Source organism: Tetranychus urticae, chromosome 1 (genome assembly GCF_039701765.1).
Source record: "Tetranychus urticae isolate SD_2017Ah chromosome 1, NJAU_TeUrti_SD_1.0, whole genome shotgun sequence".
In the NCBI taxonomy this organism is placed as follows: Eukaryota; Metazoa; Arthropoda; class Arachnida; order Trombidiformes; family Tetranychidae; genus Tetranychus; species Tetranychus urticae.
The window spans coordinates 25,697,577-25,722,146 of NC_142958.1; the positions used below are offsets into that span (position 1 = coordinate 25,697,577).

The following is a 24,570-nucleotide window of genomic DNA, read 5'->3' on the forward strand; positions in this document are numbered from 1 at the left end:
ATTGTCAAATTACTTTTTTGCCTCTAAAATACAGATTAATGAGCATCAAAGTAAATCAAAGGTTTATGTAATTTGATCTTCTTAATTCATCTATAGTTATATAATCAAAATTCACCGAAATCTTAGTTTAGTTAATCAATGGATCCATCAAAATGAGATACTGCGTGGACAAAAATAGGTTGGAATCTTATTACATTAACAAGTAAAAGCAACCCATGAAATGTCTGAGTTCATCTTGTTGTTATTTCAACTCCATTTAAGCCTTTGAATGTGCATATAGAAATGATCATTTATCATTTGATTTGAATATTTTTCTACTTTCTTGATCCAAAGTTCAGTTAAATAGCTTTGTTTCAATTCATATATAACCATTATTGAATACTCATTAAATCTACAAGATTTATAATGGCAACCAATAGTCTTATGGCCATTTCATTGTTGCCAGTTGAAGGCATACTTGAAAGCTTCAGTCGGATGTCTAAAGCAATTTTGAGCTGTCATTTGATTATTTATATATTATTTACATTATTAGTTTTGTTATTCTTAGCTGAGTGTTTGGCTAAAAATGACAAGTCATCATGTTATGCAAGAAGAATTCAATTAAATCTTATTGTAACTCATCGACAGCTATGATTAAAGCATCATTAGTAACTTGTTATGTTAATACACTCCACTATTCTCTTAAAGAAACGTTTTTTACTCTTTCTTTCTCGACTATCTCTTACTTTCTCTCTTACTTTTTTAGAAGAAAGGTTTCCTTAAGAGGGTAGTGGTGTGTAAGTGATAAACTGGGAAATAACGTGGATGATAAGAAGGGTGAAAGACATTGATTTGTGTATTTTGTTTGGTTTGTTTATTAGAAAATAGGACGAAAAAATATCAGAGAAGATACAAATTGAGAAGGAAAATTGTTGATTACGAGGTGTTTCTGGTGTTGGTCTGATTTCTTTTCGTCACATTCAATGATTAAGAGATAAGCTGGTTTCGTTTTAATGTAAAGGCATCTAATGTTATAAGTATTAATTAAATGCTGGCCAAAATCATCAACTATTGAATAACGTCAGACTCGGGGTAAATTGAATTGTCTCTTTATACAATATACACAAAAAAGTTAGCTTCTTTAGTCAAGAGTTAGCTTCTTGCGATTCCAAGGGGGGCTGTTTATATGTTTGGCAAATCTAGAAGTAAAATACACTTTATCCCAAAGTAGGTTTGCTTTATTAACATCAACTTTACTATATCATCCATTGAGTATTTACTCCAATGACTGGCATCTGAAATGTCAATAAGCTGACAGGATAAAAAAAACTAGGATAATAGGTGATAGGAATTAGCATTTAACTTACATCATGAGGGGAAAACAATTCTCTTGACTTTTTTTAACGTCCAACATTGGGTTAATGATGAGTAGAAGAAGAAAGATGACAAAGAACAGTAAAATATGGAGGAAAATCTGTACATAACTAATAATTAATTTTGTTTTTTGTTTCTCAGGATCACAAGCAATGTAAATGGTCTGTAAAACATTAGAAATATGGAAAGAAAAAGACAAAATTTGATCAAGGAGAAGCCTTGAAAAACGAAAAGTTCATCAACAATTATGTTAATGGTTTAAGAAGAATAAGAATAAGGGATTTTGTATCATGAGGAGATAGAAAAAATGATTACAAAATAACTGTGTAAGACTGTTTTGTTTTCATCTTAATTGGAGATAACATTCTGTTAATTCAAGTTGTGAGTTGTTTTGCTTTCTTTTTTGTATTAGCACTTTGTTGTTTCCTGATCAACTAGATCTTCCTCTTCCTTATTTGTTTGATATTTCTTTAGCTTTATTAATTTCTTTAATTATATTACCATCACCTTAAATTTAACTCGTTTGGTTTCCTCTTAGAATCTGGTTGAGTTTTGTTTTTTGATTGAATAAACGAAGCATCTATGTTGAATTTAAGTTCATGTAATAACAGGTGTGTATTACGGTAGCTGATTACATGCTCTGATCTATTACATGAAGAAGTTTGATATGCGTGTTTAAACTAATTTGTTAATGAATCGATGGTAGTGTTGATGCTGAGTTGGCGATGGTAAAATTTAGTTACTTGTTGACCATGATTGATTGAGATGAGTTTGGTCTTCGAATGAAAATTATGGTGAGTTTTGTTTTTTGATTTGATTTTTAAATCAATAATTATTATTATTAATAGAAGTATTGATTGTTTATAATAGTCACTTATTACTCAATGGTGTTTCATTAGATACAAACAGGGTTTTGTTTAGCTAAGGTTTCAATCCGTCTCCAGGCTTCCTCTCTAGCTTTCTCCTTCATTTTTTCATCTTGCACTTGATTTCTGTAGCTTTGAGCACATTCATCAAATAATTTTTGATTCATCTCGGTGAAAAGTTTTAGCGCGTTATAAACCAATCCATGAATTGTTTTATTCCAATGGGTTTTAGAGTTTTGAAAAAGAGCAGGGAACATAATTGGCAGGATAGTTTCAACATTGTCCGATATAAGGGACATGATATATTCGTTGTTGAAATAGTATAAGGCTCTTTCAGCAACTTGGAAATGAGGAGATGAGACACATTTAGCCAGCTGACGGAAAAGGGGCGACATGACTTTTTGAAATTCAGGAGGTTCAATAACATCGAGAATCTCCTCCATTTCACTTAAAAACATAACTTCTTTCGGAGAATGTACTTTGGGCCAAAATTTAAGTAGACTTAGAATGACGTATTCTGTTAGAGTTGAATCTTTTTCAAGAAATTGTACCACACAATAGGCTAACTGAGGATGATAAACACTAACTGATTTAACCTTGTGTAATGGCATTAATACTTTTAAAAGGAAAGTTTTATGCTCATCTTTCAATGGTAATGCAAATCCGTTAATGATGCTCCCAAGGATCTCCAGTAGTTCAGCTATCCCATTGTGACGTTCAGTTTCATAGATAAATTTGTAAAAAATATTATTGATTTGTTTTCTAATATTAGCTCGAAGACCCAAAAATTTGGAATAAATACGATGTAAGACAGTTTTCAGGAAATCACGTTCCCTTGGATCTTCAGAGTCAAATAGGTCTAATAACTTTGAAACAAATCGAGTGTCAATGTATTTTTTAGCTGTAACAGGAGAAAAATCGCTGCTCTCTAATAAACGAAGAAAAAGTTCATAGACCAATTGAAGATGAGGCCAAGAAGCTTCCAAAGTAGGTTCGTCTTCTTCTGGATCAAACTCAGCCCCTAATGGATTAGATGAGGGAGGAAGAGTACGAAAGCAGTTGATTGCAAACATTTGAATCAACTCAGGGTACAAAGCCTCGGTGATGACTCCATGGCTTAGATCAATAAAGCTAACCATTTCAGCCAATGTAGCACGTTTACTCTCCTTTCCTTGTAGATCACTTAAAGGGTCAACAGTAAAATCATAAATTACACAACATTGATGAATTTTCTGAATGAACAAGGATTCGCGTTCATTTATGGGTACTTCAGACAAGCTCATATTAGACCTTTCACTATTGACACTGTTGGTACTGTTCGAACTGTTCCGATCACCGTTACGATCACTGTTACCGCTAATACCACCAGTTCCACTGACATTTGTAATATTATTTCCAGCTCCTCCTCCTCCACCACCTCCACCACTGCCACCACCACTACCGGCACCATTTAAATTATTGCTGCTATTCATCTTGGTGAATGTTTCTTTACCCGAATCTTCATCAACACCTTTCCAATCATCACTTCCATTTCTGTTGATATTTCCATTATTTGTTAGAGCATTGGGGTTATTAGAGCCATCAATATTAGACGACACATCATTAGGATCACTAGTGTCCATGTCGTTAGTTAATTACTTATGAATGGTAAACAATTGATTCAAATGAAAAGAGTTATTGACATAAGTAAAAGTCGTTGTCAATAAAAGAATATCCTAAATTGCAAATTACTTTATTGTAAAGATTTTGTTAGGGGGTACAAAAAAGGGTTGCATTTATAGCGCAAGCCCGTTGATGATATTGGGGAGATTGTTTACATTACATTCAGGGTTTTGGGATTTTGATTGAGATTTGAATCATATGGTTGTGTTTCTTTTTTGTGTTTGTTTTTGTTTTTTGGGTTTTTTGGAGTGGGATTTGGTTTCTAGAATTTTGGGTAAGAGGTGGATATTGAAGGCTGATTCAAACAGTTTATAAAAGGGATTTATGTGTTCAGTGGTCATGTAGGTTGGTATAATTTCATTTACGTCTAGACTTAAGTTTTCTAATAGATCATTTCTTTCCGTTTCTGTCATCGGACATTGAGTTATCCAGTGTAAGGGGTCGTTTATCAAGGCGTTACATAAGCATGTTTGAGATTCAATCAAGTGATTGTATCTACCAATTAGCATAGAAGTGTGTTTGTTGAATTTTGTCCTTGATTTCAATAGTTTCCATGGTCCAATGAGTAGTTTTCCTTGTTTATCCTCTTGGATCCACTGTTGTTCGATGAGGTCAATGGTGTGTTGTTGTACTATTTGTTTTATACCGTGCCATAATTGTTGGCTGTTTACAGTCGGGGCGAGGTTTGGATATGTGTTGAAGAATTCGAGGCTTTCTTCATTGTTTTTGTCGATGGTATAGTTTTTGTAGATTCTAAGTAGAGTGTTTTCGATGATTCTTGCCCATATGGGCTTTCTTCCAATTAGAGCACAGGCTGTAAGCGAGTTAACTTGCCAATTGTAGTTTGAATATTTTCTGATTATCCTACTAGAGGCATATTCAAGCTTGTTTCTAGCATGAATTGATTCTAGTATCTGTGGGAATAGAATGTCAGAGTATGTTAAAGGGATGGATTCTACTTTTGTTAGATTAATTAGTTCTATGATATTTTGGGGTAAATGAATTATTTTTGGGTTATTTGCAAGTAGGTTGTATGATACTTGGTTAATTCGGTCGATTATAGAGTCGATTTGGAAGTAGTGGGGAGAGTCGAAGCTAAAAATTGCACCTAGAATTTTTCCTGATGTATTGCAGTCTCGTTTAAAGATGGGTATTTTCTGAATTTGTATTAGGGTTTTGGAGTTGACTATTAGTTTTGTTTTTTGTGGAAGTATGTTGAGATTGAGTGGCGCTAAAAGAGATGCTACTTTTCGCATGATAATGGTTGATGACATTGCTGCGTGTTCAGCTTTGTTCTGAAGTCTAGGTGGGATGATGAAAATTAAATCATCGGCGTATGCGATGGTTTTGATGCTTAAAGGTATGGGATCATGTATTGGTTTTTTGTTAATAAAGATGGGAGGGGAAGGGAGGGGGTTTTCGTTGAGATCTTGGATTGCTTTTTGGATTCCAATGGTGAAGAGTTTTGGACCGAGGATGGATCCTTGGGGGACTCCTTCGTTCGTTTTACAGAGTTTGACTTCAGTTTTGTTGAGGATTGCCATATATCTAGTGTCAAGGTAGTTTTTGATGAGGTTTAAGGTATTAGGATTGATATTTAAATTCTTGAGTTCATTGATGATGGCATTGTGGCTAATTTTATCAAACGCTGATTCGATGTCTACCAAGAAGATGGAGGATGAAGGGTCTTGTACATTCTTTTTGGTTGTGTGGTTAACTACTTCGTTGAGTGCTGTACTTATGCTTTTACCAGTTAGGAAGGCATGTTGACCATTGAAGTAGGAGGTTGGAATGCTCGTGTTAAGTTCCTGAAGTATGATTGTTTCCAGAATTTTTGAGAAATTGGATTGTATGGAAATTGGCCTGGGTCGTTTTCCATCACTTTTTGGTATGAATATTGTTAGCGATATTTTCCAGGTGTCTGGTATGAAGTTGTGTTGAAGGATTAGCTTATATATAAGGGTTATTTTATCGGGAATTTCCTCGAAGAGTTCTTTGATGAAGGGGATGTTTATTCCGTCGAAGCCTGGAGCTGCTGAATTATTAAGAGATTTGATGTGATCTTGAATTGTCTCTTTTTCGAGATTGATTTGGTTGGTTAAAGGCGGAAAGTTTTCAGTTTTTTTGATGTCATTTAAAGTGAGGTTAAAGGTGTCGTTGGCTTTCTGAAGGTTTTCTGCGAAGACATTTTCCAGTTGAGGGTCATGGTTGGCAATAAAGAGATTGATTTTTTTCCACTTTTCTTTGGTGTCTTTGGTGTTGTCAAAAAAGTCGCTTATGTTTTTGTAGAGTTTTTTCATAAGAAGTCTTTTGATTTCAAGATATTCTTGGTCGTCAGTTTGATCTGGATTTTTCTTTTTGCATTTTGATAATTTTCTAAGATTTGTAGTGATGGTGGGGTCGATAATTTTCGTTTTCCATCCATTGTTTGTTTTTTCTCTCCAGTAGTTTGAGTCATGATAGAGCTTGATTCTTGTTAAAAAGATTTGCCAGAAAATTTCGTTAACTGATTGGATGTTGTTAATTTCCATGGTGTAAAAGATATTTTTAATACGGTTGAGATAAATGTTGTGGAGGAAGTATTTCTCAGGTGGACTCAGTATTTTTTTGTTGTTGATGGATATGAAGGATTGGATTTTATTGTGGTCATTTCCATCAGTTGTCATGATGTTGGTTTGATGATTAAATTCTTGGTAGTAGTGTGATAAATTGGTGGCTATAAAGTCGATCCATTGAGGTTTTTGATTTGGTTTTTGGTACGTCCAGTTTGATTCGGTTGGTAGGTTGAGGATATTTAGGTTGTTGGTGTTGATTAGGTTGTAGGCTAAGGTTCCTTTATGAATGTTTTTTGGATTGAGAGAGTGTGACCACGATGAGTGTGTAGAGTTAAAGTCTCCACCAATGATGATAGGTAAACATGAATTGCTGATAATGATTTTGGTGATGTTGTTGATGGCTTTTTCATATTCTTGAATGCTGATTGATGGAGATATATAAACAGAGATAGCCAGGAATTTTAAACCTTTTAAATTCACAATTGATCCAACTGAGTCTGGTGGTATTTTAAATGTTTTGGAGATGGCTCTTCTTAGAGAGATTATGGCTGTTCTGTTGAACTGAACAGCTTGTATGTTGTGGTCGTTTATATTGGTTAATGGTAGGTTGTTTGGTTCTTGGATGAGAGCTATGTCGTGGTGATTGGGAATGTCGTTTACAATGGATGTAGTTTTTTGAAAGGAGTTACCACAGTTCAAATCAATTACTTTGATCAGCATATTGCCAGTCAGTAATATTTTTCAAGTTTTTGATGGCTTGTTGAAAGGCTTTGCAGTCACGAGTTTTGGGTTTATGATTGAGGTTGGTTTCACTATTTTTTTTGCAGAAAAGGCAGCATGTTTGTTGTTCAGCTTGACACGTGGCTGGGTCATGTGATTGCTCACACTTATAGCAACATGCGCTAGCAGTACAATATTTGGCGGTATGTCCAATTGTTAAACAGTTTGTGCAAGATTTAATATAAAAGTTGTCTGAGATGCGAACACTTTCACTGCCAATGTAAATACGACCTTTATTTTCAATAATTTGTCTTGCATTTCGACTTAGACGTAAGATGATTTTTTTCTTGTTAGGCTGGTTACGTTGAGGAATATCATATGATGCGACCATTTTAACTTCTTCTGATTCAGGAATATTGTTTCGGCGTTTTATATTTTCAACTGATTCCACTGAATGCTGATGAACTATGGCTGAGATCTGAGGAAGGAGTAAGTTGACGTCTTTGAGTTCAACCTTATCTCCTAGGTCTTTGGCGATAAAGTGTTGAGAGACTTTGGTTTTTGTGTTTGAGTTTGTAGAGGAAACTTTTATGGCTGTAAGTCCTTTTTTTAATTCATCAATTTGTAGTGAGTTATCCAGTTTCGCCATGTTAGATATTTCATTAAAAATTTGGTCTGGACTGATGGAGGGGTCCTTGGCTTTAATAATAAACTTTTGAGGCTTGACCACGTTTGGTGTTTGCTTGCTTTTTGGTTGTTGGATGTTAATTTTTTTGACCATTTTATCTGCTATTTTGTCGAGATCACTGGTTTTGATGTTGGCTATTTGGTCTTCTTTAGCAGCATAATCTACCATTACAAGCATTGCGTTTACAAAATGTTGGACTTGGTTGCCTATTTGTTTGGCTTTTGATGCGCTCATTGATGCCAGCATGTCGTCAGCAAATTTAACCAAGTTTTCCCTGACATGATAGAGAGTGGAGGATTTGTCCATCTCGGATAAAGAAGGTAGTAGACTTGCTGGGTCAGTACACTTTTTCAACGATGAGTATTCAAATGTTGTTGTCATTTCTGTTGACATTGTAAGCACGTTTTGGCTAGTTATTTGGAGATGAATTTATTGATGATTTATTGATGTTGAATGATCAGGTAAGGGTTTATTTAGGGCAGTTTGTGATGGGGAATAAGAATATTAAAACAGATTTAAAATAAATTAATTAGTTTTTGAGATAATTAATTAATTTCACAGAGCAAAAATTTGTCACGTTTTTCTGATACTTGCGGTTCGCTACATGCATTGCCATCTAGGGTTTATTTTGTGTAATATTATGCTTTTTTGTCGGCTACGCTAATTGTTCAAATGTTAATGTTTTCAAAAAATAAATGATGAAATTTCGGTTAAAAGGTTTCAAATTTATAAATTCAGGTCTAAATAATTTAAATAAAATAGCAATAAGCAAAACAGAGATCTGGTCATGAAATTGATTAATACGGTATTTACATTATATAATAATTCATCCTGTATTTTACAATGTAATTTAATTTAATTAATAGCACTAATTCAAGAAACAGTCAATTATGAAATACCATTTTTCAATATTTACAAATGTCGAAATGTTCAAACACATTTGCATAACATTTCTGAATTTTAATCGATCACAGCTGTTATTGATGATTGTGGGTTAAGATTTTTGAATTAAAATCAATTTCAATTCGTAATGAAGTCCAGACAAAAGGTCCTTTATTCCATCTAACATCTTTTTGTTAGTTAGCATTTAGATTCAGATTCAGATTCAGATTGTATATTGTAGATTTGAAAAACTCAACAGTTAAAAATTCAGCTGTACTAAATCAAATACATATGTATATCCATTCTTGAGAATACCTCATAAAACTCTTGTAGCAACTCGTAATTTGGCAGGATAAGCTAAAGGGTTTTTTCCCAGTTCATCTTTAGAAGGAACAAATTTACAAAGAGAAAACCATTTTTTGGAAACAATAAAATTCATCTGTTCATCTGTTGGTTCATGAAGTCTAGAGTTGTACAGTCTTGGAGGCTCGTGGGTCAGCGGATGATCGATATCAACTCCTTGGAAGTGACGCTTTACCAAAGTATCTTCTTGTTTTGTATATGAAATGACAGCTAACTTGCCAGAGGCCGATGCTCGGATTTCGTCAGAAATGGCCTTCATATTATCGGAATTGTTTTTATACAGATTTGTAACATGCTCATCTCGATAAAGGTAACTTCTCATTTTGGCTATCCCATAGTAGAGCTCATTTAACTCATTATTTACAAATATCCTTAAAGCTTGAAAAACTCTGCTGGCTGATGTACGCTCTCGCTCAACGTCTTCAATTATTCTACCAGCGGCTAAGGAGTCAATAAGATTTGCTAATTCAATGGTGGATGAAATCCTTTTCATCATTACTCGACAATCAATGATAGCATTGGCATATTTAGCTGCAAGCTTTTCATTTCCATAAATTTTGAAAATCTTAGTCAAGCTCTCAACATCCAGAGAGTTCACGACATCATCAGCTGTTAGTGAAGTGAGTGAATATTTACCATCCATTCTCATGTCAAGTGGACCTTCTGCACTGAAAGAAAAACCTCGAACAGGATCAGCAAGTTGCATAGCTGAAGGACCTAAATCCATGATGATACCGTGAATAGATCCTGGTTTTATATTGTGTTTGGCCAAAAGTCCAGGTAACTGACTGAATTTTGCCAACAAAGGTATTACCTGCCCTTTGGTTTGCTCAGCCAGTCTATGGGCATATTTATAAGCAAGAGGATCTCTATCCATTCCAACTATGCGAATATCTTTTCCAGTTGCTAGAAGGTGCTTGGAATGGCCACCGCTTCCAAATGTCATATCAATAAACAGCTGACCATCTTGTGGATTAAAGAGCTCAACTATCTACGGAAATGAGGCAAAATTAAAACAGTATGCAGGAATGATTATTTTTTATGCATTAAAAATTCAAAATTGAAAATCTTTCTATAATCGTCTTGATTATTGATTTAAAATGACGAGTGAAACTCAATTGATTACAATGAAAACATCTAACTTACCTCATTGGGCATTATTGGTATATGAGGAGCAAAGTCTCTTTCATCTTCATCAAAATCAAATGGCCTTTTAGCCAATTGATTTGAGAAAGAACGATATCCAACATGTCTTGATGTCCTTACAATATTTAAACACGAAATAGGAGATAAATTTGAATTAATTAACTCTATAAATGGTTTAAACCTAATCATAATTAAGGCATTTTATGCTTTCATCAAAAAAGTATGAAAGCACATGCTCCAGACTGAAAAAGCATAACCATGTGATTCCAAAATTTTAAGCTAAACCAAAACAAACTAATCTCTTCATCTGTTTCCCTTTGTTCCTTAATTATTTGATAAAATTTAATCATAATGAAACTTTTGACCCATAATATGTTGACTTCTCGTTGTCTTAAAGGAGTAACTAACGGATATCCCTTGAAAATTGTGGTAAGTCTCATTTTCTGTTCTAGTTTGCTACACATGTTTTCCTTGCACTGTCTTCTATTAACATGCTGTCCTCATTTTTTTCCAATTAGGCTAACGAAGTTAAAACTGAGAATGTTGATTACAATAGTGAATTTATTGCCAGAGTCATTCCCAAAGTCGATTGGAAAGTATTGAGTTCAACAGCCTCAGATTTCGGCGTATCACTACCTGAGGAACCTCCAGCAGATATTGAATCAAATGAAGATATGCTCCGTAAAGTGCATCACGCTCTACTTGAAATTGAAATCACCCAAGGAGATTTAATTTGTCCTGAAACTGGACGCAAATTTCCTATCAAACAAGGAATCCCAAATATGCTTTGTAATGAAGATGAAGTTAAATAAATAGCAATTTCAAGGTTAATTTCATTCATTGTTTTGATTGGATTGGACTGAGTTTCATTGGTTAACACAGAAATGACGAATCGTAGGGATAAAGACTGATTATTTATCAAACATGAAGTTTTGAATTTTTATCAATAGGATTCAAACACTTAATGCTTCGCAATGAACGACTGTTCTGATAACCTCAAATCAATCAAGCAATGGGAACCTTTCATTGGATATCTCTGGGAAACCGAACTTTTGACCGATCTACAAATTCGTGTTGACCATCATTTAAGTTGATGCTTAAACATGGATAAAATGATGAAATAAAATAAAAATGACTTCTTTATCTGAACGTTATCAGTGGCTCATTTCGTGTATGGCATCCAGAAATTGCCAACTTCATCAATCATATTTCATTTGAATCTTCCTCTGGCATCATTACCAATCCGTCAACTATTGCTTTTGGTGTGAAATGTTCAAACTATTACGTATTACAATACACTAGTAGTCAGGGTTAAGTTAAGAAAAGTGGAGATTTTTTTCATAGTCGCCATCTAACAAGAAACAAAAGTACCTTTAAGATCGAATTTAATTTTTCATAGATTTCATTTTTTAGTGTCTCTAAAACGGTAAATGCTCGAGATGGCGACACTTAAAAATTAACTTAACTCTGACCCTTTTTTGTTAACTTAACCCTGACTACTAGTGTATCTTAGATTATTGATTATTTTTTATCTGGGATTTGAGCTGTTGTCATAGTTAAGGTAACTGTAATTAAAACAGTTTCATTGCATCCCAAACCGTAAGCTGATAGTGAATCACCAACGGAGTATTTAATACATTTCTTGATAATGTATTACGTATTTTCAAGACATGCTTTACATTAATCTAGGATTAGCGAGTATGCTTGTTATATAATGATGATCTCTGGAACAATAAAGGATGCCAAGAAATCTCATAACATGAGGCATGAGGTTTGGTATAAATACCGTCTTTATCTCCAAATAAATGAACATAGATCATGAAAGCTAATAAAAATTAGTTTAGTGCGCAAGAGAAACATTTTTTGCCTCATTAGAAACTTCATCAACACCCTGTAGTTAAGCTATTTTATAACATTGATTAGTTGAAGGACAAAAATGGTTACCTAGTTAAATTGTGATAATCAATATGGTGAACCCAATGATGCAGCTAAGGCCTTCAAGGCTAGACAGTCGTCATGCATATTGAAGTGAAACAGCCGATTAAAGTTCAAATATTTTAGACCACCGAGCGATTCCTGGATATCCTCCAAAAGTCTGGTCTTACAAAGTTTTGTGAGCTCAAATACAACACAGTGGAAATCAAATCAAATGTGAAAAATAACCATGAACCAACACATAAACAGAAAAATCCAGAATCCAAATCCTCGGTCCAGAGTCTCTAAATCACTTACATTGTTAGTCATAAATTGACTCAATCTCAGCAAATATGCTTTCAAGCAGCAAAATTCAATCAGATTAATCAAAGCCTATCTAAAGTACACAATTAATGCACTTTGATCTTAATAATGTAACACAATGTCTATAAACATTTTATATACAATAACAAATAAACTATCAATATTATGACTGTTATAACTTTGACTGAAAAAAGTCGTCAGATGTCAACAGGTGAAGGCTAGGCTATGAAATGTTTCAGTGAAAATATAATAGTCTTTTCTTAAATTATGAAGAATTGAAATTTACCTTTGAGGTGGACCAGAACCTTTGAATTGACCTTAGTTGAGGTATATCAGATGAGTTTCATCTTTCTTAACAAAGATTCAAAATTCAGCCTTTTTGCGATACTTCATTATCTTGATATAAAGCTAGAGCAATGTAACACACTAGGAATCATTAGGAAACATTAAACTCCAAAACATTAGGAGTGTTACCTTATTATATAATGTATTCCTGACAAAGGGTTGAAATTTTGATTAATTAATTGCAAGTCAAAACATTCTGACAATATTGATGATCAACAAAATTTGGCAAAAAAACCAGTTTCAAGTTGAAAAAACATGTTTCATCAAAAAAACATGGTAAATTGTTTTTTGTAATTTCGTTGTTCAAACTCAAATCTAACATTGATTTGTCCAGCATTGTATTACCATTATTACCTGAAGGTATTAAAGTGTGCAAATGTTCATTCAGATAGATTATTTTTACAAATGTTGCGAATAAAAACAAATTATCAATCTATTTTTGAATACTAGTTGTTGTCAATTGGCTTGAAATAATCAACAACTAATTCACTTGAACAATTGTTCATCATTATTGACATCAGTGTTTACATAAATCTAATTAAATTAAACACAAATAGCCAATACAAAGAAAATAAATGGTCATTCACGTTGATTGCAAGGTTGAATCTGAACAAACTGGTTTGTAATATTATAAGTTTATTTTGGTTTTAACTTTCATGCAAGTTTCTAATTGGGAAGACTTCAATATCTTCACATTAACATCTGCATACATAATTTATATATTAAAATATATTAAGTCAATGCACCAAAATTATGGATAAACTAAAAGGACTCTAATGGCGATGATTTACAAGCATAAAATTTTTACTTGATTGAGTTGAGAATTGTAGGATCGCCTTTTTCCTAACATTCACCATTTTTAGAGGCATTTTTCACCAAATTGTCACTGATATTAAGATATGGTCAGTATAAAATTGGCGGATGTCGGTAGTGGTAAAGGTTACTAAAGGCCAACTTGAGCAAGCGGCTAAAGTGAGGGTTGGTACTAAAAAGACACAATTATCACATTTATTCACGAATTGACACTGCTCAGAAAAAAGGGTAAAAATTAGTTTCTTTGAAATTTAGACTCTGTTGGTTTGTAGGGATGGTCGGTTCTTAGATTTTATTGTGGGCTATAACAGCATATAACTGAATACCGAATAAAATCTGAGCTAATTTATTTAATAAGGAAGATTCCTCCAACGCAAAGATTATATCTTTACCTCAAGGCAAAATGTTATTAACTGGATTCTCCTTTGTTTTAACTGTACCTGTAGGCAAAAGGGCGAAAAGTAAATGTTATTAAATCAAAGGATCATTGAACAAACAAAAAGCTACTTCGACTGGTTGACCAAATATCAAGGATAACGAGGTTGATAGAAATTTACCTTCATTTTGCTGCTTATTCATTGGGACTCGGCAAATGAAAGCGTTCCTGGCTTCACATGAAATATCATTTCCAATAATAATGATCATCCGTTGAACCAAAACCTTTGGACGCAACACAATCCTGGTCTGAGAAACCGTCATCACTCGGTTGTTTACCGTATTTAATGTTACTTCCCATCTTTTGCCAACCATTAAATCAATCTAACCAGAAATAAACAATCCAAAATACGATTAAAATACAAGATCAATGGTCAAACTACAAGCGAAAGCATTGAAATTGACGTAAAAGTTCGTGAAACTTCAAACCAAATAGACTAAACAATAAAAGATTTTCATAAACAGTCTAAAACAGTGCATAAGGTTGTTAAAACAAATCAACACAACTATCACATTTACACACATATTGAAATAAATGGGCAAATTAGGCTAAATATTGATTTCTTACAAATTTAGACTCTGGTGGTATGAAGAACCATGAAAACTGAGTCCATTAGTGCTTTTAAAACATTTATCTGATGAAAGGTTTTCGAGAAAATCGAAGTCAAAGTTGAAACTTAGATCGCTCTTTCTACGGTTATGGAAGCAGATTTTTACATGAAGCTTCTGTCACTTATGTAGCTTTTAATGGTCAACCATGCCATGAACTTATTTTGGTAAATAACATTTTCTATTTTGTGTAAAACAACTTAGTTCGATTTTAGTTCAAACTGACTTATTTCGGTGACCGTAAAATTTAGAGAGTTGAAAATTATTGTTTGGGCACAAAAATTGTTGCTCAATATCATGGATAAAACACTTTTTTCGATATATCAATTGTTCTCTTGATTTTGGCCTTTGGACTAAAAACTTTGAGTCTCGATATTTCGAAGATGGCATCAACCACAATCACCATTCTTTAACAAATCATTAGGTTTCCTTATGGGCTATAATGCATTAAAAAATGAAATCATTCAAGATCCTACAAAAAAAGTTATAGCGTTATCTTATTCATGTGTCAATAGCGAAACTTTATTTATAAAGTTAAATGGTTACTCAAATGCGGATGATTATAAATGGTTAAGCGCAGACTTTATTTGGCATTAAGTTATATCATGTTGTAGCCCATAAGAATACCTAATGATTCGTTAAAGAACGGTGATTGTAGCTGAACCATTCTCGAAATAATGAGACTCAAAGTTTTTAGTCCAAAGGCCAAAATCAAGAGAACAATTGATATATCGAAAAAAGTATTTTATCCATGATATTTACCAACAAATTTTGTGCCTAAACAGTGATTTTCAACTCTCTAAATTTTACGTTCACAGAAATAAGTCAGTTTAGACAAAAATCGAACTAACCTGTTTTACACAAAATATTAAATGATATTTATCAAAATAAGTTCATGGCATGGTTGGCCATTAAAGGTTACATAAGTGACAGAAGCTTCATGAAAAAATCTGCTTCCATAATCGTACAAAAAGCGATCGAAGTTTCAACTTTGACTTCGATTTTCTTGAAAACCTTTCATGATAGAAATGTTTTAAAAGCACTAATGGACTTAGTTTTCATGTCTCTTCAAGCCAACAGAGTAATAATTTGAAAGAAACTAATGTTAGCCCGGTTAAACATAAATGTGCAATTGGGTTAATCAGGTCTTCTAGCAACAACCAGAAAATGATGTTCTCTAGACAAGTCAATCAATACTTGCTTCAATATTCAAATTGCTATCAGAATTCTGTTATTTTTAACTGAAATCTAACCTCATCAAGTCGAGACGAAAAACCAATTGCAAAGTAAAATTAAATCTATTATAGAATGGACTCATCAATACTCATTTATCACCATGAACTCATTAGTAAACCTTGCTTTGATTCATAGACCAGGTTCACATTGTCTTTTCAATGAGACATCGGATTTTAATTTTTCATCAATATTATGTTCACAAAACAAAGAATATTAAAAAATTTTGTCAATATTTTGATCCAATGACATGGGAAGTCTCATTTGCAGATATTTTTATGGCGACAGCAAATTTGTGCTATTTGAGCATCAAAATGAGCCATCTGCTTCAAAAAAATATCAATTCGACTCATTATTTCAATGCATTCAATGATTCATTGATTGTTTATCGACAGAATTTTTTGTACCAATTAGTTCAGCGTATCACTTTGTCCCATCATTAGTATCATCAACTTTATCATAATAGCATAAGAATTTTAAACAGCATAAACTAAAGAAATGGCTGAAATTCAGAGTGAGAATGTTTTCGTTCATTGATTGAAATACAAAACAAATCGGTTGAAATGTAAAGCCAATCAATATAACAAAATGTATCAGTGATAAATAAACTGGATCCATTTCAATAAGAGTATTGAAGATGTATATTTTAAACAAATTGTTCAACTGGATGTCAAATGAAAACATCAAAAAATATCCAAAAGTGTCGATGAATTCATTCTCATCTCGATTTAATCTGATTGTTTCATCGACAAAAGGTTTGCTAGGAAATGGTTTGTTTATTTTGTTGTTTGTTTCAACTCAGTTGAAATTTTGGGTCAAATTAGGATACATTTCACTGGATTCACTCAAGGCAAATTGTTTAGGCACTATTTAGTTCGCTTTACCCATGTTTTTCATAATTTCATGAATTCCTTAGTAATCATGTTTTGTATAGCAAAAATTGTTATGGATTAGGCTAAACTTGATATTTACGCTGTCGAGGTTTTGTTACCTTTGTTTCCTTCCATCAAACTTCAATACATGTCCTTCATTATAATTTTATGCCTTTGATTAATTTGTTAGATGCCAAATGGTTCTCTAAATAATCATATCTGTATTTTTAACCCTGTTGTTGCAATTTAAAGCGTAATTTTAAAATAGATATGTTGTTGAAATGTTTTTAGGATAAATGTTAAACTTAAGATTTATATATATATTATTTATGTAGTATACATAGTTCAGATTCTTTTTTTGAGACAAATGGGCCCAAAATTTGAATATATTTCAGATTTTGGTGGGCCATTAAAAACTACCGCCTTTTCTTGCGAAAACAATCAAAAAATGCCCTTTTCCAGGTTATTTTCTAAATATTGGTTACATCTATGTATATATATACACATTAAAAAAGAGAACAAAACAATAAGGAATTATCATCCACTGAGCAGAGGTTGTTGATCACAGTCAAGCTGAGAAGATTGTGATGGTATATTATTTAACTCTATTGTTACAGTCGATGATGTTGAACAATTATGATGGTATGATTGATGAATAGAATCATTTGAATCATCACTTCCCACTGGTCCAATTTCTGTTGATTGGCTAGACCCGTCTTCATCTTCATTTTTACTAGAACGTTCATTGCTACAACTAATATCACCATTTTGAGACTGTTGATTATTTTGTGTGAGTAAAGGATGATTGGAGGATGTTGTACAGTTTGGTTCTTCAATATCAGATACAGCATTACTTTGAATGGCTGATAGAGTCGATGAAGTTGTTGCTCCATTCATTGTTGGTCTAATATTGATTGAGCCCGTTGTGGGTATCGAAAGTATGTTCATAGTTGCTGGTATGTTTGAGCAAATACTTGGTCGTTAAAAAACACCATTATTATAAATACCATCAGATTTTGTGAGTGATTGTTGTGATGGTGGTGGACTAGGTGGACGCCTTCGACCTAGGTCTTAATCTTCTAGGTCGTCGACGAGATGAAGAAGATGAACATCCAGCTCCATATTCATCAATACCAGAAACCGCTGAAGCATAGCTTGGAGGAGGCTCTCGATAAAAATATTCAGAGTCTGGACTGAAAAGAGGCCATGTTGAGTGACTATTACTACGAGCGAATGGAAAGTACCTTTGGTAAATATGTGATGAAGAGTAAAGATTATTAGTTGCGGAACCGCAATAAGAATCATCTTGAGCTTGACGTTGCTGTTCAATTTGACGCAAAGCAATCAATTTACATGTACAACTTATAGCAATAACAAGTAAAAGTCCGCAGATAAGAGATCCCATAAGAGCAGCTGTGATAACACTATTTTTTAGACAATTTATTTCATCTGATGAATCTCCACAATCGTTACTTCGATCACAGGTTAAAATAGCTTGGATACAGTTACCATTTGTACAAAGAAAGTTGCCCTGTTCAGGACGGCACTGTTCAGTGGTACAATTTATTTCATCAGATCCATCGCCACAATCAAGAGATGTGTCACATACTTGAATTGAATGGATACATTGTCCATTAGCACAAAGAAATGCTCCGTGATCATGTCGGCAAAGTTCTTTCGTACAGTTTCTTTCATCAGACCCATCAGAACAATCAGCAATACCATTGCAACGCTCATCACGGAAGAAACATTTAGCATTGTTGGCACATAAAATTTTCTTAGCACAACGACGTTTTTCACAACCCATTTCATCAAAAAAGGTCCACAAAGTCCACAGTTAAGTTCATCTTTAAAATCAACACAATCCCAATTACCATTACAACGAGCTCGTTCCGAGTAACAGATTAAACCAGCAGAGCAAACAAACATCCCATGTGGACATTTATCACAGCTTCGTTCATCTGTACCATTAGCACAGTTCCAATTACCATCACAACGGTCTTTGGGGAAAGAGTAACAAGAAAAGGTGTGAGAATCTTCATTTAAACATTGAGCTTCATTGGATTCCCGACAAACATGATCACAATTGGCTTCATCTGAGTTATCGCCACATTCATCTCTTCTATTGCACATCCAAGATTTATCTATACATTTTCCATTCGAACATCTTGATTCTGATTCTAGAACACATGGTTTTCCAATCCATGTTTTACTGTAAGTCGCATGGAAACCGCGACCTCCCGTTCTATTGGCATAAATACCATTAAACAAAAAATATTGAAAAATTTTGTCAATATTTGTTTCAATGAAATGAGAAGTCTCATTCGCAGACATTTTCATGGAGACAGCAAAGTGATATTTAAACTTCAAAATGAGACTGCCATCTGCTTCAAAAAAAATATCAACTTATTATTTTAACGCATTCAATGATTCATTGATTGTTTATCGACGGAATTTTTCTGTACCAATTAGTTCAGCTAATCACTTTGTTTCTCATTAATATCATCAATATTATCATAATAGCATAAGAATTTAAAGCAGCATAAACTAAAGAAATGGCTGAAATTTAGAGCGAGACTGTTTTCTTCAATTGATTGAAATACGAAACAAATTGGTTGTAATGTAAAGCCAATCAATATACCAAGATGTATAAGTGATAAATGAACCAAATTCATTTCAATATAAGTATTGAAAATGTATATTTTAGACAAATTGTTCAACTGGATGTCAAATAAAAACATAAAAAATTATCCAAAAGTGTCGATGAATTCATTCTCATCTCGATTTAATCTGATTGTTTCATCGACAAAAGGTTTGCTAGGAAATGGTTTGTTTATTTTGTTGTTTGTTTCAACTCAGTTGAAATTTTGGGTCAAATTAGGCTACATTTCACTGGATTCAACATTTTCGGTTCATCCAGAAACCATAATCTACTGTTTCATTGAAATCTATCTCTTAAGCCTTTTTCACTTTAAATTTAATGAGAAGTTTCTAACCCAAGTTCACCAAATATGGAAATCCTTAAATATTGACTCTGATGATTCAACTCGACGTTATTTTTGGACCAAAGAATCAAGTTACCGTAAAATGATCACAATTAGTTACTTTTCTATGGGGGTCTCCGTACTGTTAGTACATGCAGCCTCTTGGCCTTATACATCGGTTAGTCCATCTGAGTACTCAATTGAAATGCTATTGAGCGAACCATCAGTCAAATTTTGGTCTGAAATGCTTGCAGACATTGTTCTTTATCCAGTCTGTCTGATGCAGGATTTTATTATAATTGATTCTGCATTTCTGGCCCAATCTGCTCTCCATTACATCAACAATCGACTTGCAATAATAGATAAACAGTTGAAGATGAACGATATGAAATTGGACATTAAAGCCATTCAGGATTTGAGAGTGAAATATGTGTTAACTCATCGTTTGGTGAAAAGATTGGGTTCATTCGTGAATCCCTGTTTATTTGGCATATTTTCATATTACGTCTCAATTTTGAATGTTAAAATATACAAAATACTGTTCACTGAACACAATCAGTTCTATTTAACTGTTGCATTGATTGACTTCTTCGGCACAATCACTGAATTGTTTTTACTTATTATACCAATTGCTACAATAACAACAAAATCTCGTGAATTTCATAAGACTTTGTACAAACTAACCTTTAACACTGATTCATTTCACTATCTAAATGAGGTGCACATTCAATCTTCTGCTAAAACAATTAATGGCTTTGCTTTTTCTTGCAGATTTCACTATTTCTCTATCGGATGAGCTTCAATAATATTGGATTCTCGTTTGGAGGTATTTTCATGATCACACCAGATTTCACATCTTCATTGATTGCTGTAACGTTTACGATTATTATTGCGATTCCATCATTTATATCTTGAATATTAAGCTAATACTTTAAATAAATGTCGATCATTTCAGAAAAAACCAAATTAAAAAGTTTGAGTTTCACACGAATTTGGTTACTTTATATTTCTCTCGGCTCTTTCAAACTATCCAATTTAGTTATATGGACACACAACTCAAATTTTCGAGTCTTTGGCAGCAGTCTTTGCATTAGACTTGCAAGTCTAACCAGAAAATTGGTTTATTCACCAAGATATGGGTTAAGACGAGTTTTGTTTGTTGAATAAGTTGTTGCTCGTGCATTTACAACGCAAAATCTGACCCAAATGCGCTAATGGAAAATTATTAAATTTTATTGAATTATTAATTAGTTAAAGAATGCTGATTTTAGATAATTCCATTCTTGAAATATTGAGTCTCACAGTTTTAAGGCCAATGACCAATATCAAGAGAACTGTTCATAAATTGAAAAAAGTGTTTGGTAATTGATGAGCACAAACAATATTTACACACAAATAAGTTTCAGCTCTTTAACTCATACGGCCAAAGAAAAAGATCTGTTTAACTGGAAATCGAACTAATCTGTTTTACAGAAAAAGAAAGGTTCTAGTTCTCGAAATAAGTATTGTACATTGTATCATTGATCATCATTGAAAACTCACATCATTAAAGAGAGAAATGGACATGACCATCATGCCATGATAGCCTATGTTGAATGCTTGTTCAATACTCGAATTGATTAAATGCCAATTTAATTGTCGATTGTACTAAGCAAATAGGTTGATGTTATTTGAAAATTGTTTTATAGATGAAAATCAAAAGTATTTTTGCATGTTTTGAATCAATGCCAAGTGAATAACAATAGTCGATATAATTAGCCTTCAATTTCACTCTATATTCCTTACTGATATTGTAATAAAGGTATCATTTGTATTATTTGTGTCCATCGGTTCATGTACTCAATGTTTAAACAAGTTTTTCATTGTAACCTGACTCTAGAAATTAGACGTTCTTTTCGTTCGAGTTCAAAGTTGATTTTTTGTTGCAAGGGCATAAACTTGAGTCAACTTGTTCACTTAAAAGATTTCTCTGGATTTTCTAGAAAATTGGATTCAAAACTGAAACTTTGACCTCCTTTGTACAGTTGATTTTTCACCAAACTTTTACTCTTTCCTCGAAAAATAAAGTTTTGCATAAATTCCTGACCCAACAATGAACCATAAACCTGAATAGCAAAAAGAACCCGCTCAGTTCAATCACAATTTTGACGCAAATTGATACATTGACTTTTTATATTGTTCAGATGAATAGACTGTATCAATTGTCGTTGCAGTTAGTACCTTTCTTCAAGATACTTCAATTTCAACCATTCAATCCATTCGTTCAATTTAAACTTGTTATCGACCAAGATTTTTATCAATATTTACCTGCCATTTAAATTGGTCCTTTCTTTGCTCAATTCAACCTCATGTTGCTCATGTTACTTTTGCTCCATCATATCATTTGACATTCCAATGCAATATCAATTTCATTAGCTTTTGTCTTAAATTATCTTTTCGTCAGGTGACTTGAGTATCATGGAAGAACAAATATAGTATTTAATGTAATTTAATGAATCCCAGTACAAATGGTGAAAAATTTACTCCCATTAAGACTGTTTTGAAATTAAAATTTGAATAAATGAACGTTATTGTCCCATTTAATCACAAAGATCATAATGTTTATAGTCATAATCATCATATCAACTGAAGAGTCGATCAATTGTTTTCTTGATACAATAACAGATAAAATTCCAATTCTAATTATGCTTCAAGATTATATCAAGAACAAAAAATACATTTCGATATCGACTAATGTTATCTGCATGATCTGACATGTGTTAATATTTGATCTATGATGCGATTTTTGTATATAAAAAGAGGCTTTGCCGTCAACCTAATAACATTCATTTCTTACTATTTGATTACTAAATTTACTTTCAAACTTAAAGTTAAAAATGAAATCAACTCTATTTGTTGCTTTAAGTGCTCTTGCAATTTCAGGTTCATTTGCAGTTTTACTCAAAGGTTCATGTCCAAAACCAGAGAAACCCAAAGGCGATAATTGGGCTTTTTCAAATGTAAGTTTACTTTCACTCCAATCGTTATTGTTATTAATTTTATCTAATTAGATTCTAGGAGATTGGAAGGTCTTATATCGAAGTGAGGAAACTGTTCCAAGATCAGTCTGGAACACCCTTGAAATTCATCACCTTTACCCTGGAAAAGTCGTCATGATTGAGTATGGCAATGCTCGCGACAAGTAAGTTTCAGTTAAAAGCTTGTTTATTGTATCTTAATCATAACTCATTTGATTCTTCAAGTGATGTAAAGTCACTATTTGATTTATACATGGACATGACTGTTGGTGATTTTGGTGGTAAATCATATTACGATGTTCTTACCAATGAATTCGATCCCTACTCATTCAACTTCACAACCTCAGGTAAACAGTGATTTTTCATCTTTACTTTGATGCAAAGAGCTTCAATAACACTTGACATTCATTTCAGATGGACATCAAGGCCAGATCACGGTACCTTATTTTGGTCGCCCCAAGTATGCTGAAGCCCTCTTGGCAAGTTGTGTTAAAATTGATGAGACAGTTGTTGATGGTAAGAAAATTATTAACAATTACTTTATTTAGTTTAATCATTCAATAATTTTTACTAAAACTTTTTAATGCTTGTTTCATTGTTTCATTGTTCATTAGTCAAAACATGGTTCATTTCAAAAACTGAATATATTGATTACCTTCCAAGTGAGGTTACAAGTTTTGTTAAATCATTCACTGGACAATCATTGACTGAAGTCTGTCAAGGAAGCTTCTGTTAATCAAGTTAATCAAACGCATAACCAAGTAACATAATTAAATTTACGCAAACAGTTAAACTCTTGATTTTTCCAATGTAAAAATTCGTAAACAAGAATATTAAATAATTTTTCAAAGCAAAATTTTCGTTCCATTTCGAGTTCTCTTCGGATTGCTCAAGGTTCAGTCATTAAAATTTGTTTAGAATCTAGTTTATTGGATATTTTAATGCGAAAGAGAGATGGTTGATACTTCAGATGAACAACAAAACTCATATTTTATCTCAAATTCACCATGTGAGGATCTTTCAAATAACTTTTATTCGCTGAAGATAATGACGAGATTATCTCAGCAAACTTCCTGGGACTTATGAAGCTGAGCAAAGGTGACTTTTAGTGACCAAAACTGTGGTTAAGATATGATTTGTTTATTCCAACGCAAGCTTTAAGGGTCACAATCAGCTTATTGTATCAAAGATAAAATCATATTTAATACGAAATTCAGCCACAATCAACACAATCAATATTCCATTTAATTTGATCAACTATTCTGATGAAATTGCTGACGCTCATATGTTAATCAGTAAATCAGCAATAGATTTAATGATTTCACCATTGATCAAAAGATCTGTTTCGTGATGAGAAGGATAACCATCAAAATAATTGTTTAAAAACAGCTAATTTTTATTTTACTTTTTCTTAATCTTTAGGACAACGTCCGATTTTTTCGTAGTAGAGTTGGTCATAAAACTTGTTCTCATGGCCTTTATCTCAGGCCTATTCAGTCAAATTGTTAGTAAAAAGAGTTCTGTGAACAGTCATTACCACAGGCCCCACTAGTGATATGTAATTGTATTCAGTGGATGATTTTGATTAAGAAACAGGTTATCCTTGAAAGTTAACACTTAGGGTTAAATTGTCTGTCAACATGAAAAGCGTGTAACTGGTTTACCATTTCTGAACGTACCTTTTGTCAAATGCATCAATCATCAGGCCCAATCAATTATGTATCGATCGTTAAATTGTAAAATATTATTGTTAAAGTTCATTGAATTTATCAAAAAAAACTAGTTTCAA

General features: G+C 33.0%; 4 protein-coding genes, 1 long non-coding RNA gene and 1 pseudogene across 7 annotated transcripts; 3 read left to right on the plus strand and 3 right to left on the minus strand.

Annotated features, from left to right (window-relative positions):
* Positions 1–830: 830 nt before the first annotated feature.
* LOC107364566 (serine/threonine-protein phosphatase 2A 56 kDa regulatory subunit gamma isoform) lies at positions 831–3,951 on the minus strand. 2 transcript variants are annotated; one of them, XM_089270067.1, is made up of 2 exons: positions 1,347–3,951; positions 831–1,274 (listed from the first exon to the last, which is right to left on the minus strand). In XM_089270067.1, the coding sequence occupies exon 1, from the start codon at positions 3,839–3,841 to the stop codon at positions 2,249–2,251; it is 1,593 nt and encodes a 530-aa protein (XP_089126193.1). In that variant the 5' UTR covers positions 3,842–3,951; the 3' UTR covers positions 831–1,274; positions 1,347–2,248. The 2 variants fall into 2 exon arrangements, with proteins under 2 accessions (XP_089126193.1, XP_089126194.1); XM_089270068.1 differs by having other exon boundaries at positions 831–1,290.
* Positions 3,952–8,554: 4,603 nt separating this feature from the next.
* Positions 8,555–10,437, minus strand: LOC107364607 (putative methyltransferase-like protein 15 homolog). The gene is made up of 2 exons (XM_015932030.3): positions 10,236–10,437; positions 8,555–10,080 (listed from the first exon to the last, which is right to left on the minus strand). Exons 1-2 carry the CDS (start codon positions 10,422–10,424, stop codon positions 9,043–9,045), a joined length of 1,227 nt encoding a protein of 408 aa, XP_015787516.1. The 5' UTR covers positions 10,425–10,437; the 3' UTR covers positions 8,555–9,042.
* A 66-nt stretch (positions 10,438–10,503) lies between these two features.
* Positions 10,504–11,066, plus strand: Trmt112 (tRNA methyltransferase subunit 11-2). Its single transcript, XM_015932031.3, has 2 exons — positions 10,504–10,664; positions 10,754–11,066. The coding sequence occupies exons 1-2, from the start codon at positions 10,587–10,589 to the stop codon at positions 11,045–11,047; spliced, it is 372 nt and encodes a 123-aa protein (XP_015787517.1). The 5' UTR covers positions 10,504–10,586; the 3' UTR covers positions 11,048–11,066.
* A 6,013-nt stretch (positions 11,067–17,079) lies between these two features.
* On the minus strand, positions 17,080–19,114 carry LOC107364656 (uncharacterized; annotated as a pseudogene). Its single transcript, XR_016197833.1, has 2 exons — positions 17,836–19,114; positions 17,080–17,753 (listed from the first exon to the last, which is right to left on the minus strand). The product of XR_016197833.1 is annotated as an uncharacterized LOC107364656 (transcript).
* A 234-nt stretch (positions 19,115–19,348) lies between these two features.
* Positions 19,349–20,748, plus strand: LOC112539089 (uncharacterized). Its single transcript, XR_016200225.1, has 2 exons — positions 19,349–20,482; positions 20,536–20,748. It is a non-coding gene; the product is annotated as an uncharacterized LOC112539089 (long non-coding RNA).
* A 1,841-nt stretch (positions 20,749–22,589) lies between these two features.
* LOC107364377 (uncharacterized) lies at positions 22,590–23,637 on the plus strand. Its single transcript, XM_015931709.3, has 5 exons — positions 22,590–22,763; positions 22,815–22,945; positions 23,007–23,128; positions 23,196–23,297; positions 23,396–23,637. Exons 1-5 carry the CDS (start codon positions 22,641–22,643, stop codon positions 23,515–23,517), a joined length of 600 nt encoding a protein of 199 aa, XP_015787195.1. The 5' UTR covers positions 22,590–22,640; the 3' UTR covers positions 23,518–23,637.
* The last annotated feature ends 933 nt before the right edge of the window (positions 23,638–24,570 follow it).

Excerpts from the sequence above, each read along its gene's own strand:
- LOC107364566 (XM_089270067.1), bottom strand. The coding sequence starts at position 3,841 with ATGGACACTAGTGATCCTAATGATGTGTCGTCTAATATTGATGGCTCT.
- LOC107364607 (XM_015932030.3), bottom strand. The coding sequence starts at position 10,424 with ATGATTAGGTTTAAACCATTTATAGAGTTAATTAATTCAAATTTATCT. Across the intron at positions 10,081-10,235 it reads TACCAATAATGCCCAATGAG|ATAGTTGAGCTCTTTAATCC; the intron begins GTAAGTTAGATG and ends TCATTTCCGTAG.
- Trmt112 (XM_015932031.3), top strand. The coding sequence starts at position 10,587 with ATGAAACTTTTGACCCATAATATGTTGACTTCTCGTTGTCTTAAAGGA. Across the intron at positions 10,665-10,753 it reads GATATCCCTTGAAAATTGTG|GCTAACGAAGTTAAAACTGA; the intron begins GTAAGTCTCATT and ends TTTTCCAATTAG.
- LOC107364377 (XM_015931709.3), top strand. The coding sequence starts at position 22,641 with ATGAAATCAACTCTATTTGTTGCTTTAAGTGCTCTTGCAATTTCAGGT. Across the intron at positions 22,764-22,814 it reads ATAATTGGGCTTTTTCAAAT|ATTCTAGGAGATTGGAAGGT; the intron begins GTAAGTTTACTT and ends TTATCTAATTAG. Across the intron at positions 23,298-23,395 it reads TGATGAGACAGTTGTTGATG|TCAAAACATGGTTCATTTCA; the intron begins GTAAGAAAATTA and ends ATTGTTCATTAG.